Genomic DNA, 15,651 nt, shown 5'->3' with positions numbered 1-15,651 from the left:
GAGGTCACAAAAAGCCAAATGTTTTCAACAGCAACAGGACTAAGGTAAGTGTATATAATGAGGGTGGGGTGAGCCGGCCTGGAAGCAGGAGTTGGTGACAGGGCCCCAGCTGGGATAGGAGGAAATTCGCTCTAGATGAAAGGACAGAGCACCCGGGAGCAGTAGAAGGGATGAGCAGCAACTCTGCAAACATGGGGAAGATTTGGAGGTGGGAAACATCGTTCTCTGGTACCAGCTCTCAGCAGAGGTGTCAAGAGACCTGTACTCAGCGTTGTTTGCGGAGGAGAGAGGGCACTATGCGAACTGCCCATGTGCTGCAGCAGTGTCCCAGTCCTGGGTTAGACTGTGGCACACAAAAGTGAGGCTGCAAGTACAGCTTCAAAGTGCTTACCGTCCCCAGGAAGAAGTCAAAAGTGCGCCAAGTGCAGTGAATGGAAATATGCAAAGAGTACTGCGGGATTCCAGACTGAGCTTAACCCCGCCCACAGGCAGAATAGTTGGGGTGGCCACGCTGCTGGCTGCATGGCTTTCTAGCTGTGTGGCTCGTCGTCTCTGTTCTGAGCCGGTGGTTCTGCAGGAAGCTGAGACTTTGAGTTGGGGGGTAGGAAGACCAGCACCACTCCTGAGCCTCCAAGGTCTCAGCTGGTGACTTCAGAGAATGTGCTGACTGCCACCCACTGAGTCAGACCCTCCTCGTGGCAGTGGGAAAGGGCGCTGGAAAGGTTTCCAATTTTTCACTGGTAGGGAGGCAAAAACATTTCATCCTCATACCAGTCAGTCGATGATCAACACATACCCACCAAGGCAGGCTGTCAGCCAGGCACTGCTGCAGGGCTGGTGACAGTAGGTCCTCAGCCACAGGCAGTCCGCTTGCACCCAGGATGAGAAGGCACAAGGGGCAGACCTATTCAGGGCTAGTCTTTGGAACAGAGCTTTTGTCAGCCGCAGTTCTCCAGGCATGTCACACTTTCCAGCAGCATTTCTCACCTGTTACATGTTCCTTGTAAAGTCCCTCGGGGCAAGTTGTATTATCCCTATTTTTCGGTTGAGGAACCAGGCCCAGAGAAGCTGAGGAACTCACCTAGTGTCACACAGCTTTTCTTTCTTTCTTTTTTTTTTTTTTTTTTTTGTTTGTGGCTCTGAGGCATTTTATTATAAAAAGTTGGTACTCATATACATAAACTATTATGAACTTAAAATTCACCATATATTTACTTCATTTTTTAGCTTGACCTTCTAGCAGATTTGTAGCTTCATTGATTTTGGCTGCTATATAAGGAGATCCTCCTTTGGGTGATTTAAGAGCATACTCCATTGATAAACATCTCTTATTTTGTCGTTATTTGTAGTAGGGCTTACATCTAGCATTAATGCTGCTTCTCATTTTGTCATTTTGGGTTTAAACCCATCTCTTTAACAGCCACCACTGAAGGCAGATTTTGGCAGACTTTGTACTTGTTTTACTTCAGGCTCCATATGCTTCATGGCTTGCAAGACATAACAGCCTGCAGATCCTGCAGCTACAATGGTCAGTCCAGCTGCTACCACTGTACTGGCCATGGCTCTGGCTCAGCGTCTGAGTCTCCCTGGGGGGCGCAACCCATCCCACCAGGAGGCCATGGCCACCAACTACCTGCCTTTACCAGAAAGTGGTGCAGCAACCACCAGCCTCATGCAGCTTTTCAATGGCAGCGGTAAAAAAGATAAGTGAAAGCACTTTTTTAAACAGTGAAATGTGCCTCTTAACGGAGGCTGGGGTAGGACCCTGAGCCTTCCTCCTCTCCCCACATGCCTGGGAGTCACTGGACTGCAGGCAGCCACCAGGAGTGGTGGGTGCTCTGGGTGGGGAAATTACGCCCGGTAGGAAAGTGCCACAGGACACAGGATCTGAATTCCAAAAGGCTTTGGGACATCGGAGAGGGAAGGCCATCAGGGTAGAAGAGAATATTTTGGTAGAACAGACTCAAAACCTCAAATAACAAAGAGAAAGATAGAAGATCTTCAGAGGAAGGTGTGAGCATCCTTCTGGACCACGAAGAGGCTCTGGGTGCCCAGTATGGGGGGTTCTCTGGGATGCCCAGGGTGGAGGAGCACTCAGGCATGCTGATGCCTCAGGGGGCCTCAGAGTCACGACCTTAACCTGGTGACAGTGGCTCATTTCCCCACTTTGGCTCTCAGCTCCCTCACTTGTCAGTGGGGTGGGGGTCTCTGAGGGCCTGTGTGGTCTCGAGGCTCCTGAAGCTCCAGAGCTCAGAGACCTGATCGGGTGCTCCTGAGATCAGAAGGATCCCTGCATCTTCCTTACAGAGAGAGCCCCTGCGGAAGGCGGGGACAAGTGGCCAGGCCCAGCTTGGAGGGAGAGAGGGCCTCACCATGGGGAACAGCCTGTGCTGAGCAGTGGCCAAGGGCAGGCCCCTTCCTCTTACAGACAGTTACCTTGATGGACCATCCCGACTCCACAAAGTAGGTGTCCATTTAGAGGTGAGGATGCTGAGGCTCCCCAGTCAACTCCAGGGAGCATCTCATGACTGCCTGCTCCCCCAGTCTGGACTCTCGGTGCCTCGCTCAGAAAGGCGGGGTATGGGGAGAGACCCTGGGAGCTGGCCCTGCTGCTGCTTCCTGTGGGGAGTAAGTCACCTCCCTCTGTCAGGTGGCTGTCAGGAGGCCTGCCACCTGGAGGGGCTCTGAGGCTGAGGTGAGTTCAAGCACAAGAAGCACCATCGCAGGCTGCCCACTACAACCCCAAGCCTCGTGTTTTTGTCTCCTCTCCCTGCGCTGGGCTCTGGCAATGTCCTCTGCCCTCCTTGATCCTACTGTCTTGTCATTGTCTGCGGCAGAAGAAGAATGTGAATTTAGGACTGATTTCTCCGCCACTGTTCTAGACTCATTTGCTTCTTGGGACCTGCAGGCCATCCCAGGAAGCAGGTCTGTGTGTACATGGATCCACGTGGCTCTGACCTTCCCCGTACCAAGGGCCTCAGAGGGACCCACTGTGCAGCACCACAGGCCAAACAGCACCCACCCCTGACCCCTCTCAGGGCAGACCGCTCCCCCAGCTCTGCGCTGGAGCTGCAGGTCATACCAGGGGCCCACGCCTGGGCAGGCACACAGGGCCGCCATTGTCTGCAGTGCCTGGCACCCTCGTTTGCATAGCCATGTGAAGAATGCCAGGGGCCCAGGCTATGGGGGAGGCAGTCGGCAGCAGGACCCTGCCTTCCCCCAGTGCGGTCCAGGAAAGGCTGTGGGCTGCTGCGGATGGTGGGGGTGGCTGGGGGGCCGGGGGAGTGGGAGCAGGGTTGTGACATTCCATCTGAACCCACACCACCGAGAGCCCGTGGGGCCAAGCTGAACGTGAGGAGATTGCTAATGAGGTGGAGGAGAGTTAAACATTCCCTGCTCCTGAGGGCTGAGCTGGGATGGGGGAAAGAATGGGGAGGTGGGGGTGCTGTGAGCGTCAGCCTGAACCCCAGGAATGTGCAGAGGCCACTGCTCCCTTCCAGGCTGTTCTGGAGCTGGGGGCCAGGGCCTGGTGTCCCAGGTCCTAGCGGGAGCTGCTAAACCAGCCAGCAAGGGGATTAACAGCCAAGCAATCCGCCTTCCTTCAGGCTGATGCCAGGAGGTTGGAGCTGTCTCCCCAGATCCCCGCCAGGCCCCATGCTGGCCAGCAGCCAGCTCTGGCCCAGCCTCATTGGGGCCCCTCTTCTGCCCCCCTCAGATCTCAAACAAACAGATCCTACTGTAGATATTCTCTGGTCTGTCTCCCCTGTTTTTGATACACATGGCTCCCGTGTACCCCGGACACTTTCTCCAATGCCACATCCCTGGCCCAGTCTCTCCACATCTGGCCTCAGAGCCCTATCCAAACAGTTGTTCCTGATGCCTAACTCTAGTTTTACCTGCTGCAAACTGGAATTCCTTTTCCTTTCTGTCTTAAAGTCGGAGGACAGAAAAACCCATGGGTTAGATCAGCCTTGCGAGAGCAAAGTCCATTCATCGCTGGGTTGGTGCTTGGGGTAGGGATTACAAGGATTTCAGGGCACTTGAATCAGGTTCCTAAGGGAGTTTCCCTGGGTGGAAAGGCCCTGAGGGCAGCAGGGTCACTCCTCCAGACCCTCCCTTTTCTATGTCTCAGGAGGGGGTGGGGTGGTGGGGAACCCACCTGGGCCATGGGCCCACCTCCCACCCCCAGGGGGCTGGGCATGGCTTTACTGGGGACCCAGCCCTGGCTCAGGCGGCTGCTGTGGGCGGGCCTCTGGCCTTTTCCAGTCCCTGGCCTCCCCCTGCATTCTGGAGCCCAGAGCCACTGCCTTTGCTGCTGCTGCAGCTGCCGCCGCAGCTGCCACCACCTCTCCTTCTCTGCCTGCGACCCTCACTTCCCCCCCCAGCTGCTCCTCCCACCTGGCCATGAGCACAACACCTCCCAGGACCCTGGCCCAGCTCTGAGCCCTGGCACCCTTGGTCCCCTCCCCGGGGCCATGGCCAACTCAGGCCTCCAGCTCCTGGGCTACTTCCTGGCCCTAGGCGGCTGGGTGGGCATCATCGCCAGCACGGCCCTGCCACAGTGGAAGCAGTCCTCCTACGCAGGCGATGCCATCATCACCGCTGTGGGCCTCTACGAAGGGCTCTGGATGTCCTGCGCCTCCCAGAGCACTGGCCAGGTGCAGTGCAAGCTCTACGACTCGCTGCTCGCCCTGGACGGTAGGCCTCGGGCCACAGGGCGGGACAGGGCAGGGGTGGGGAGGTCTGCCTTGAGCACGCTGGGTCCCACACTCCAGCCCCTCCACCATCCCCCACCGCCACCCGGTGACTTCTGAGAATCGGGGCCAACCTGCTGCTCCTCGGGAGGCAGGGGCTTGAGGGGCCGGCAGTCATGGGTCCAGATCCCAGCTCTGCCACCATAAACTTGAACAAGTCACCAAACCTCTGAGTTCTGATGTCCTCCTCGTAAAGGGGAATGAATGCTAACACCTGTGAGAGGAAAGGAAGGGCCGAATGAGAGGAGGGCCTGACACCTGAGAGGCTCAGGTGAGACCCTTCATCCAGTTGTCCCCATACTCTGGATACAGACACACACGTGCACACACTGAGCACCAGTCCTGCCACCCAGGTAAGAATGCCCGCACACAAGTGCCCACACACACGCATGCACGCACAACAGGTGCTTTGGCACACACTCCCTCTCCTCCCGGGGTGTGGAGTTGATACCGACAAGTTGGCTCAGAAGCAGGCGCCACCGCAGTTTCACCTCTGGCACAGGAGCTGACCCACCCGTGCGCTGCCTGGTGCCCCCCAGGCAGCCAGAGCAGAGCTGCCAGTAAGTAGGCACTGCACAGGTTCGGGTCTTCTGGGTCAGCCCCAGGACCCAGGACTGACCCAAGCACCATGGAGAGGCAGGCACATGGCTGCTATGGTGACTCCTAGGGCAGAGGGCAGGTGGCCAGAGACAGAATGACCAATGGGGACAGTGTCGCTGCTAGGGGCCATGCTGCAGTGAGCTGGGCCTCAGACACCCCCAGTTCTTCCTTCTGCCCAACCTAAGGGCCCCAGGAGGAGCGGCCCCCAGCTGCTCGGGAGCCAGAAAGCAACAGAAGAGTGAATTCAAACTACCATGTTAGAGCCTGCAAGGGGGACTCTCACCCCGTTGTCCCCCCTCCCTATCCCCTTACCTGCCAGCAGATGGTCTGACCTCTAGTCCGACTCCTGTTCTACACCCCTACCTCCGGCCTCCCATGCTGGGCTCCTCCTACCCCCAGCCCTCTCGATGCCACCCCACCCTGCCCCAGGTCATATTCAGTCTGCTAGAGCCCTGATGGTGGTAGCTGTGCTCCTGGGCTTCGTGGCCATGGTCCTCAGTGTCATCGGCATGAAGTGCACTCGGGTTGGAGACAGCAACCCCATTGCCAAAGGCCGCATCGCCATCTCAGGGGGTGCCCTCTTCCTCCTGGCAGGTGAGTGCCCCTGACTCCTCCTCTACCATCTTGACCTTGGCAGCCAGCCCCAGCCCTGGTAGCCGGCGGAGGCCAGAGCAGAGCTGAGCATGCTCCCACTTTGTCCTTAGGCCTCTGCACATTGACTGCCGTCTCATGGTATGCCACCCTGGTGACCCAGGAGTTTTTCAACCCGAGCACACCTGTCAATGCCAGGTGAGTGACAAGGCTTAGACTCATGCTTCACCTCCTTTGGCTTGTACAGCGGGTCACTTGAATGAGGAAATGGAAGAAGAGACTCAGCTGCTGTCTGAGAAGTGGGGTGTGGCCAGGCCCTTAGTAGGGGCAGGAGGCCTGTGGAGGGCACCAGGTGCAGTGAGGACTCCCTGAGGATCTAAGTGCCTGGCTCTGGGTTTAAATCCCAGCTTTGCAGGTGCTGACTGTGTGCCCTGGGCAAGTACTCACTCTCCGTGCCTGGTTGCTTCCGCTGTAAAATGGAGCTAGAACCTGAGGACCAGCTCACGCATGGTTGTGAGTGTTCAGTAGGATGGTGCAGGTGACAGATTTAGCATGGGACTAGGCACTAGAGAGTGCTCAGTAAACCTGAGTTGTTTCTGCTTCTGCTGGTGGCAGCAGGGCTGAGGGGGCTTCCTGCAGGAGAACGCAGTAATTTGGGGCCAGGGAGATGAGACTGAAGAATAAGGGCAGACCGTGTAGGGACTTGCAGCCACAGAAGATTTTGTTCCTCATCCTGGGGCGGAAGGCAGCTGGCAATCCCTCTGGCTGTGATGTACAGAGTGACGGGAGCATGCACGACCAGCAAGGCCATTTGGGGGCCAGGGGGGTAGCAGTGGTTCAGAGATATTTAGGAGCTAGAATGGTCAGGGCTTGTAAGGCCAAGGGCATGGGGGCTGAGTAGGGGGCTGTCAAAAGGGTCTGGGCCCATTCGGGTCCTCCCTCACCTCTCAGCCCAGCCAGGAGCAGAAAGTGGGACAGTCTTATCCCCAGACATTCCAATGGGCTTCAGGCCCTGGGGAGAGGGAGGATGAGTAAAGATGCCTGGGCTGTCAAAGTTGGGAAGGCTTCCTGGAGGAGGCAGAGGTGGGCAAGGGGAGGAAAGAGGCTTTTTCTCAGGTGTGGGCAGCTACAGCCTCAAAGACCTGCCAAGCAAGGTCCAGCTCATGGATGCCAGGCTGGAACTCGACCCTCCATCCCTCAACGGTCCTGAGGCCATGGGGGTTGCCGGGCCTTTGCTGGGCCCAGGGATGCAGATGATTCCCAGGCTCTGTTTGCCCTCGAGGTGCTCCCCAGGGAGCTGGACAAGCAGGGACTGAAGGTCCTCTGGGTGAGTGCACAGCAGTTGGGTCAATGCAAGTTGGCTGAGCACAGAGCAGGTGTCAAAGAAAATCTCAAAAAGGAGGTGGCATTTGAACTGGGCCCTGGAGGCAGAGAAGGAGCTGGGAGCTGCGAGCTGGGAGGGGGTGAAGGGTGCTCCAAGAGGGGTGCCTCGTGCAAAGGCACCAAAGCCGGGAGAGCCCGGTGGGAGCCGACTGGCCAGCAGAGCCATGTGGAGAGCCCAGAGTGCCAGCGGGGGCAGCCCTGGCTGGGAGTGCTGAGGGCCAGACCGTGACTGACAGAGAGAAGGAGGTGGAGACGGCCCTGCTCCTCGTCCAGGCCTCTGGGCCCTCCCATGCCCCCTCCACTGGCTGGGTGAGGAAATGAACCCCGGGTTACTGGAGGCAGGAGACAGGCCCACCCTGGGGCAGGGTCACCCTGTGTGGGGTTGATATGCTGGGGGGAGGGAGGGAGGAAGGATGAGTATTCACCCCAATTTATCTGGAGAGACAGGAGGCTTGTGAAGCTCCTGGCTGAGGAGAGGACACCCTGAGAGGGCCTGCTGAGTCAGGGCCCAGAGTGGCAGCCACACCTGAGCCCTTCTCCCTACCCCTCGCAGGTATGAATTTGGCCCGGCCCTGTTCGTGGGCTGGGCCTCTGCTGGCCTGGCCATTCTGGGGGGCTCCTTCCTCTGCTGCACGTGCCCGGAGCCGGAGAGACTCAACAGCAGCCCGCAGCCCTATCGGCCCGGCCCCTCCTCTGCTGCCCGAGAGTACGTCTGAGCCCTGCCCACCCCAGCCAGCCCCTGCAGCTCCCTGGGCAGGACCAGAGGGGCACAACAGTCCCCTGAGCTCATCTGGGGCTCTGAGCAGCTTGTCCTCAACACAGGCACCCAGGCTGCCATCTGAGACCTGGACCCGCACCCTCAGAAAGAGTCCAGAGGCAGGACCCCACCCATACATGCACACGCAGGCCCAGGTCCAGCACTGTCCTGCCTGCACAGCCTCGTGGGCAGCAGCCCAGCGGCCGGCCTTGTACCTGCCTGTGTATTTACTCACTGAAGGCCACATGGCATCTGCTGTGAGCTGGGCCCTGGGGATACAGCAGTGACCAAGATGGACCCTAGTGCCTAGCGCCTTGGGCACTAAACCTTCACCCTCCCCAGACCCACGGGTTCCTCACAGCAACCCCATGAAGAAGGCAGTGCCAGGATGACAAATGTCCCCCCATTACACATGAGGAAGCCGAGACTCAGGGATACCATGAGGCTCAGCCGCTTTGTCTGAGTGCGGGTTTCAGGCTTTTGCGGCATGCCCAGCGCTGCTCGGACACCCACACAGATGGCTAGGTCGGACCTCGCCACCCCCACCCCTGGGAATGGGCCCACGCAGGGCTGCTGTGAGGGCAGAGGTCTGACCACGCTGGCCAGTCCCCACTCTGGGCCTGACCTCCACAGCCTCTGCCTCCTCCACTGCCACTCACCCCACTAACCAGCTCTCTCTCTTTTGACTTTCAGACCAGTTGTTAAATTGCCCGCCTCCGTCAAGGGCCCCCTGGGTGTGTGATGTCCGGTTCCCCAGCCAGGCTCTGTCCCCTCTACACCTAGGCTGTGTTTTTGGTATTTTTTGGAAAGAGAAGTGAACATCCAGCCTCAAGCATGGTGTCATATGTCCCCAGCATGGATAGGGTGCAGCCTGGCTCAGGGAGGTCAGAGCTGGACCCATGGGCTCTTGGGCATAAAGATGGGAGAGAGAGGTCCAGGGTGGATTACACAGCACATCCTAGGCTGGGCAGGAAAGAACCCGGTGCTCCTGCCCCCAGCCTAGTAACCTCCTTAGTCTGGCCTGGGCTTGGCACCAGGACCTCCCCGATGGGCAATCCCACCCACATCCCTGCCTGCCCCTGAGGCCTGGCCCAGTGCTGGGAGCCCCTGGTATGGAGAGAGGCCCCTGTGACTCTGGTCTGTCCCTGGGAGCCCTCCTAAGGGAAAGGACAGTCCCTGGTAGGCCCTCCAGCCAGGAGCTGGGGATCAGAGCCCAGTGAGGGGGACATTGCATGGAACTCACTGCTAAGCAAGAAGGGGGTGGGGGAAGGATGTTGGGAGCTTTTGGGTGTTAAGACTGTCCTGAGCAAGGTCAGAGCCCCCAGCTCTGCTCCCAACCCCAGGACTGTCCTGGTTCCCACCCCCACGACTCCTTCCCTCCAGCTCTGCTGAGCCTGCTCTGGAACCAGAGTGGGCAGAGGTGCACTCAGAATTGGGAGGGCTTTTGGCCTTGAAGTCCAGGTATACACTTAGTGTAGAAGATGGAAAGACCTCAGAAGAATGTGAGAAAACCAGCCCAGGTTTGGACCCCAAGGTCAAGGTCCTTCACCTTCAGTCTCCCCTAGCCAGTGTGCTGGCCCTCCCTCCCCTCATGCTCAGGCCTCTCTCACTCCAAACATTCTTCTTGGACTCAGCCTCCCTCTGGCCACTGCCCTCTCTTGCCCATCTGCACAGCACCTTCTGGAAAGAGGTGTCCATGACTGTCCCTGTTCCCTTCCTTCCACACACCTTCCTCAGCTGTCCTCGGCCTGCTCCCTTCTGGCTTCCATTTCCCACCAAGTCACCAAATCCCAAGGACACAGCTCAGCTTCTCCCTTGAGCTTGACTCTGAGAGGTGCGGTGATGGAAGTCAAGTCAGACAAGATGACCGTCAGGCACACTTCAGCCAAGGGTAAGGATGGGAGGGGATGAGCAAATAGCAGGGAACTGCTGTGGCATTGCCTGTTCCACACCCCGGCTTGGCAGCTGCCTTTCCAGCCTCCGGCCCGATGGGTGGCCACCCAACCCTGAACAGGTTTACCAGAGTCCTGCCCCCCAAATTAGGAATGAGAACTACAGAAGAGCCTCTCTGGGTCCTGAAGCTATAATGCAGTTGTTCTTGACCCTGGGGGGCTGATGCCTAAGCTCCATCCCCAGACATCCCACCTTAATAGATCTAGGTGGAGCTGGGCATCAGAGTTTACATAGCTCCCCAGGGGACTGCAGCATGTGGTCAGCACTGAGGCCACCTCTGTGAGGCCCAAAGCTCACAGGGGTCCACAGAGGGCGAAGGGAGCCGTTGAGCAGAGAGGCGAGGAGAGGAAAGACCGGCGAGGAAGCCCCATCTCAGTCCCGCCTTTCCTGAGACCAGGCTGCTCTGTGGGTGCCCACCCTTCCGTCAACGTGCCTGTTTGCTGAAACGGTTGTGAGTCTGAATCCTGTTAGAGCCCGCAGAGCCCTAATTAACACAGAATTTGGAACCTGGAAGCTAAGCATTGCCTTGAAGCTCCTGGTAGGTGGCATGGCTGGGCAGGGATGGAGTCGTCCTCATGCTTCAGGCTGGGTTTCTGGCCATCCTTGCCATTTGGTCATGAAGCAGCTGGCCAGGAAACCATCTGTCGTCTTTTGTGGTTCAGGGTCCACCAGAGGCTTGGGACTTGGTGGGAGAATATCAGAGCAGAATGTTCTGGCTCCTTTTTTGGGTTTCAGGGACAGGCTACGAGAGAGACATGCTCTAGGCAAGCTGGGGACGTGACAGCAGAGTGGGGACGAGCTTCAGTCTGTTCCTTCATTAAGGGAAGCCCTTTCTGCCTGTAGCCAGGGATTGGAGACGCGGAGGGTCAGAGAACCACACACCTCACTGAATTGCACGACCAGTTACTACACTGACTAAAAATGTAGTGGGATCCTGGCGGTGGGAAGGAGATGTCTGGGAGAAACTAAAGAGGAGTGTGAAGCTAAAGGGGTTGGGGAAGCCTGATCCCACAGGTCTCTCCCGAATCAACCCCATTCAAATGCCCACATCAAGGTCACCCGGGCTGCCAACCAGAGGCAAGGCCAATTTTCCAGGCCTTGTGGCCAGGCTGCTGTTTACTGTCCTCGCCTCAAGGCTAAAGGATTGGACAGAGACACAGGAAGGTGGAGCTTAGACTCAAAAGTGTGATTTTAAAGCTTTTGCCATTGCTTATTAGTAAACAGAGTCCCTGAGAATGAAATTGGCAGACCATAAAATATGATTTGGGGAGGAATATGTCTATGTGCTCACCTCCTGCGGAAAGACCCAGACTCAAGGTGAAGGTGTTCAGCTAAGAGGAGTGAACCCAGGCCACAGGAGGAGCTGACCAGGAAACTCATCTATTGCCTGTGAAGAGGCTTGAAAACGTGCGTCTGAGAACATGGCATGCGGACTGAGTATTCGATGATTTCAAGGAATTATTGTTAATTTTGTGTGATAATAACACTGGGTTTTTTGTTGTTGCTGTTTGGATCTTGACCTGGTAGCAGTGCACACTGAAATGATATAATGATTAGATTTGCTTTAAAATACCCTAGGAAGAAAAAGTTCAGGGGCAGGGAAAGTTATAAAATAAGATTTGTAAATGCCAGTGGTACTTAGGGCTTCGGTCTACTCTTCTCTCTGTTTGTGTGTATGTTTGCAAATGAAAAAAAAACTAAAAGGCTTAAAAATACCTCTAAGGTTTGCTGGTCGTATCATTTAATATACTCCTCCCGACCAGGGGAATAGGATAATGGATTCTCTAGAGACTCTTGCTATTCAAAGCACAGTCCTGAGACAGCAGCACCTCACCTGGAAACTTGGCAGAAATTCAGAATCCCAGGCCCCACCCCAGACCTAGTAAATCAGACTCAGCATTTTAGCATGATCTCCAGGTGGTTTGTGGACACACTGAAGTCCGAGAAACACTGATATGAGCTAGTGAGAGCTGCGGGGTGCTTTTCCTGTTTTAAATGAGAATTTCAATTGAGCTTATCTGGTTTTCCTCCATCCCTAGTACATAAGGCATATTGAAAGCGATTTGCTTTATGATCTTGTCTAGAGTTGGCAATTTATGAGGAGTGACAACTAAACCTGATCCAGGCAAAACTGGAAATGAAGAACAGACAACACCCAAAGTAGTGCTTTCCAACTTTTTTTTCTTCTCATCAAACACATAAAAATAATATTTGGTTTAACTTATGAGAATATTGCAAGCAATTTTATTCTGGCCAACCCTTCTGTGGAAAACAAGTAAAAATGGTTGGGTAAAGTGTAAAAAATTCTTCAAAACATCAAAGGCTGACATGACAATGTGGAATCACCAAGTCAAAGCCTGAGACACACCCCCTCCTACACCCCCTCCCCTGCAGCCACATGGTGGCCCATGATGTTACCACAAAGCTGAGGGGGCCATGGCTGAGGATTGAACAAATAAGCAAATACACTGAAGGTAATGGGAGCAGGGCTTCTCACTGTCAGAGAATAGGTTCACAGAGATGGAAAGGGGGAAGACTAGAATCCCGAGGAACTGGAGGCATCCGGATGAACATGTGATTTTTAATACATGGAGATAAATAGCAAAATAGATATAGGTGTGTGTGTGTGTGTGTGTGTGTGTGTGTGCGTGCACATGTGTGATATAGGTGTGTGTGTGTGTGCGCACATGTGTGATGTATACACATGTATATATCTGTGAGCTCTACCTCCTAGCAAGATTGATATCCCAGGAGCAGTGGCCACACCTAAAATAAAGCCCATGTCTTGATTTCTGAACACCGTTCTCCACTATAAGGTACCAGAGCTCCATGGAGAAATGGCTGGTAGAGAAAATATGAAATAACCTTGTAGCATCTTAATGTTTCAGAAAGTAAGAAGCTGCTCAAGGAACGGTGGAGACGTGTCTAAAGGATACGGAAGCCAGGACAGAGGTGCTCCCACTGGCTTACCTGGGACAATCGAGTAGCAAAATAAATAATAATGAATAAGGGACTTTAAATCACTGAATAAAAATAAAAATGTATCAGTTTATACTGATATGAATAATTGAATAAATAAAACTGGGAGGAGGAAAAGCTCTCCTTACAATAAAATGCCAACTAATATGAATAACTTTTTAACTAATAAGTACAAAATAATTCTACGGTGGTGAAACATATCAGACATATCTTAATCAAGTGACAGGAGTTAACACTGCCAGTAATGGGACATATTAAAGTGTGTGCCCCTTGATAATAATGCCCTGAGAAGAATACAGTATCATTTATATGATGCATATCCTGAACGGAATTGTGACAAGACAGAACGACGCAAATTGAGTACTATTCTATAAAGTGACTGTGCCTACTCTTCAAAACTGTCGAAGTTATAAAAGACAAAGGCTGAGCAGCTGTTCCAGACTGAGGAGACTGAAGAGATATTACAACTAGGTGCAATGAGTGATTCTTCATTGGATTCTGGACTTATAAAGGACATTCTTGGGACAACCCCTGAAATTTGAATGGCATCTGTAGTTTAGATGGTAGGATTACATCAAAGCTAATTTCCCGAGCTTGATAGTTTTACTGTGGTTTTGTAAGATAATATCCTTGTTTTTTAGGAAATACACACAGAAGTACTGACAGGATAATGAGGCACCAGGAAAAAAAATATGCACATGTACACATGAAGAAAGAGTTAGAAATATGTGCAGTATAATATGAACTGGGCAATCTAAGTGAAGGGCATACAGGAACTATTCTTGCAACTTTTCTCCAAGTTTGAAATTATTTCAAGATAAAAAAATTTTAAAATAATAAGTCTTAGGAGAACCAAATACCAAGAAGCTGCTCTTCTCAGAGGGCATTTGAAAATCCAAGCAAATTTAGATGTGTCCCAAGATGCAGATGGAAGGGAAAGCTCTAGAATCATCCACAGTGTGGGGTCTGTTAGATCCTCCATACATTAAGTTGAGATCCCAAATGTGACATTTTTAGAGTAAGGATAAATCAGAATTACACTCACCTCATTCCCACCCTGGGGCAGAAGTAGGGAAAGTCCCTGAGGAGCTGCAGCCATAAGCTATCGCTCCTGTGGATTTGAAGCCTAAATTCACATTGCCTGAGTTATCTCAAAAAAAGCTAAGCTATGAAACGTTTCGAGAAATTGTTTGTGGGCTGGTGATGTTCCTAGGTGCTCAACAGCAGCAAATACAAATCCTCTCCAGAAGAAGAGACCTTCATCCTAGGTCTCAAAGAATCCCTACAAGTAATTTTTGAAGCACAATATACGGCAATCATTAAAAAACAACCAAGCCCCAAAGGAAACAGGGACAAAAGGAAACAACAGAAACAGATCCACAAAGACTTAGATATTAGAATTACCAGATACAAATTATAAAATAATATTCTTACTAGTTTAAATAAAGGAAAGATATGTTTGAAAATATCTGCAGGGAATGGGAAATTATTAAAACAGATCTAACATATTTGTAAACTAATCAAATGGAAATAAAAACATAAACAAAATTTAAAAACTCAGTGGGATGTGTAAACAATTCAAAGGGGGAATGAACAGTCTTTTCAACAAATGGTGCTAGGACAACTGGATATCCACCTGCAAAAGAATAAAGTGGAACCCCTACCTCAAGCCATATATAAAAATTAACTCAAAATGGGTCATAGACCCAAACTGAAGATCTAGAACTATAAAACTATTAGAAGAAAACAGGAATAAATCTTTTGTTTTGTTTTGTTTTGTTTTGGTGGCTGGCTGGCTGCTAAGGGGATCTGAACTCTTGATCTTGGTGTTATCAACACTCAGAGTGAGCTAACTGGTGAGCCTGGAGTAAATCTTTTTGATCTTGGGTTTGGCAATGGTTTCTCAGATATAATGCCAAAGGAAAAAATAGATAAATCGCTCTACATCAAAATTTAAAATTTTTGTATTGCAAGTGATACTATCAAGAAAGCAAAAAAACAGGGGCTGCCAGTCAGCTCAGTTGTTTAGAACATAGTGCTAATAACACTAAGGTGTTATTAATATAACATAAGTGCTAATAACATAAGTGCTAATAAACAAACACAAAAGCATAAAAACAACCCACAGACTGGGAGAGAATTTTTGTAAATCATATATCTGAAAAGGGACTTGAACCAAGAATATATAAGAACCTCCTGCAACTCAAAAATTAAAAGACAACCCAATTAAAAAATGGGCAAAGGATTTGAACAGACATTTTTCTAAAGGAAATATACAAATGGCTAATAACCATATTAAAAAAATGCCCAATATCATGTCATTAGGGAAATGAAAATCAAAACCACAGTAAGATACCACTTCACACCCACTAAAATGGCTATAATCAAAAGGACAGACAATAACAAGTGTTGGCAAGGATGTGGAGAAATTAGAACCCTCATGCACAGCCAGTGGGAATGTAAAATGATGCAGCCTCTTTGGAAAAGTTTCCTCAAAGGGTTAAACATAGAGTTACCATATGATCCAACTATTCCACTGTTAGAAGTATACCCAAGAGAAGTGAAAACTTACGTCTAGACAAAAATTTGTATATGAATATTTATAGCAGCATTATTCATAAGAGCCAAAAGGTG

The 15,651-nt window shown here is 52.3% G+C and overlaps 1 protein-coding gene and 1 pseudogene across 1 annotated transcript; one reads left to right on the top strand and one right to left on the bottom strand.

Annotated features, from left to right (window-relative positions):
* Window positions 1-1,216: 1,216 nt before the first annotated feature.
* On the bottom strand, window positions 1,217-1,560 carry LOC134382970 (mitochondrial import inner membrane translocase subunit TIM14-like; annotated as a pseudogene).
* A 2,915-nt stretch (window positions 1,561-4,475) lies between these two features.
* On the top strand, window positions 4,476-8,827 carry CLDN19 (claudin 19). Its single transcript, XM_063106928.1, has 5 exons — window positions 4,476-4,698; window positions 5,784-5,948; window positions 6,059-6,143; window positions 7,882-8,034; window positions 8,779-8,827. The coding sequence occupies exons 1-5, from the start codon at window positions 4,476-4,478 to the stop codon at window positions 8,825-8,827; spliced, it is 675 nt and encodes a 224-aa protein (XP_062962998.1).
* The last annotated feature ends 6,824 nt before the right edge of the window (window positions 8,828-15,651 follow it).

Source organism: Cynocephalus volans, chromosome 8, assembly GCF_027409185.1.
Source record: "Cynocephalus volans isolate mCynVol1 chromosome 8, mCynVol1.pri, whole genome shotgun sequence".
Taxonomy (NCBI): Eukaryota; Metazoa; Chordata; class Mammalia; order Dermoptera; family Cynocephalidae; genus Cynocephalus; species Cynocephalus volans.
The sequence above is the reverse complement of the archived record's forward strand: the minus strand, read 5'-3'. Positions and strand labels throughout refer to the sequence as shown.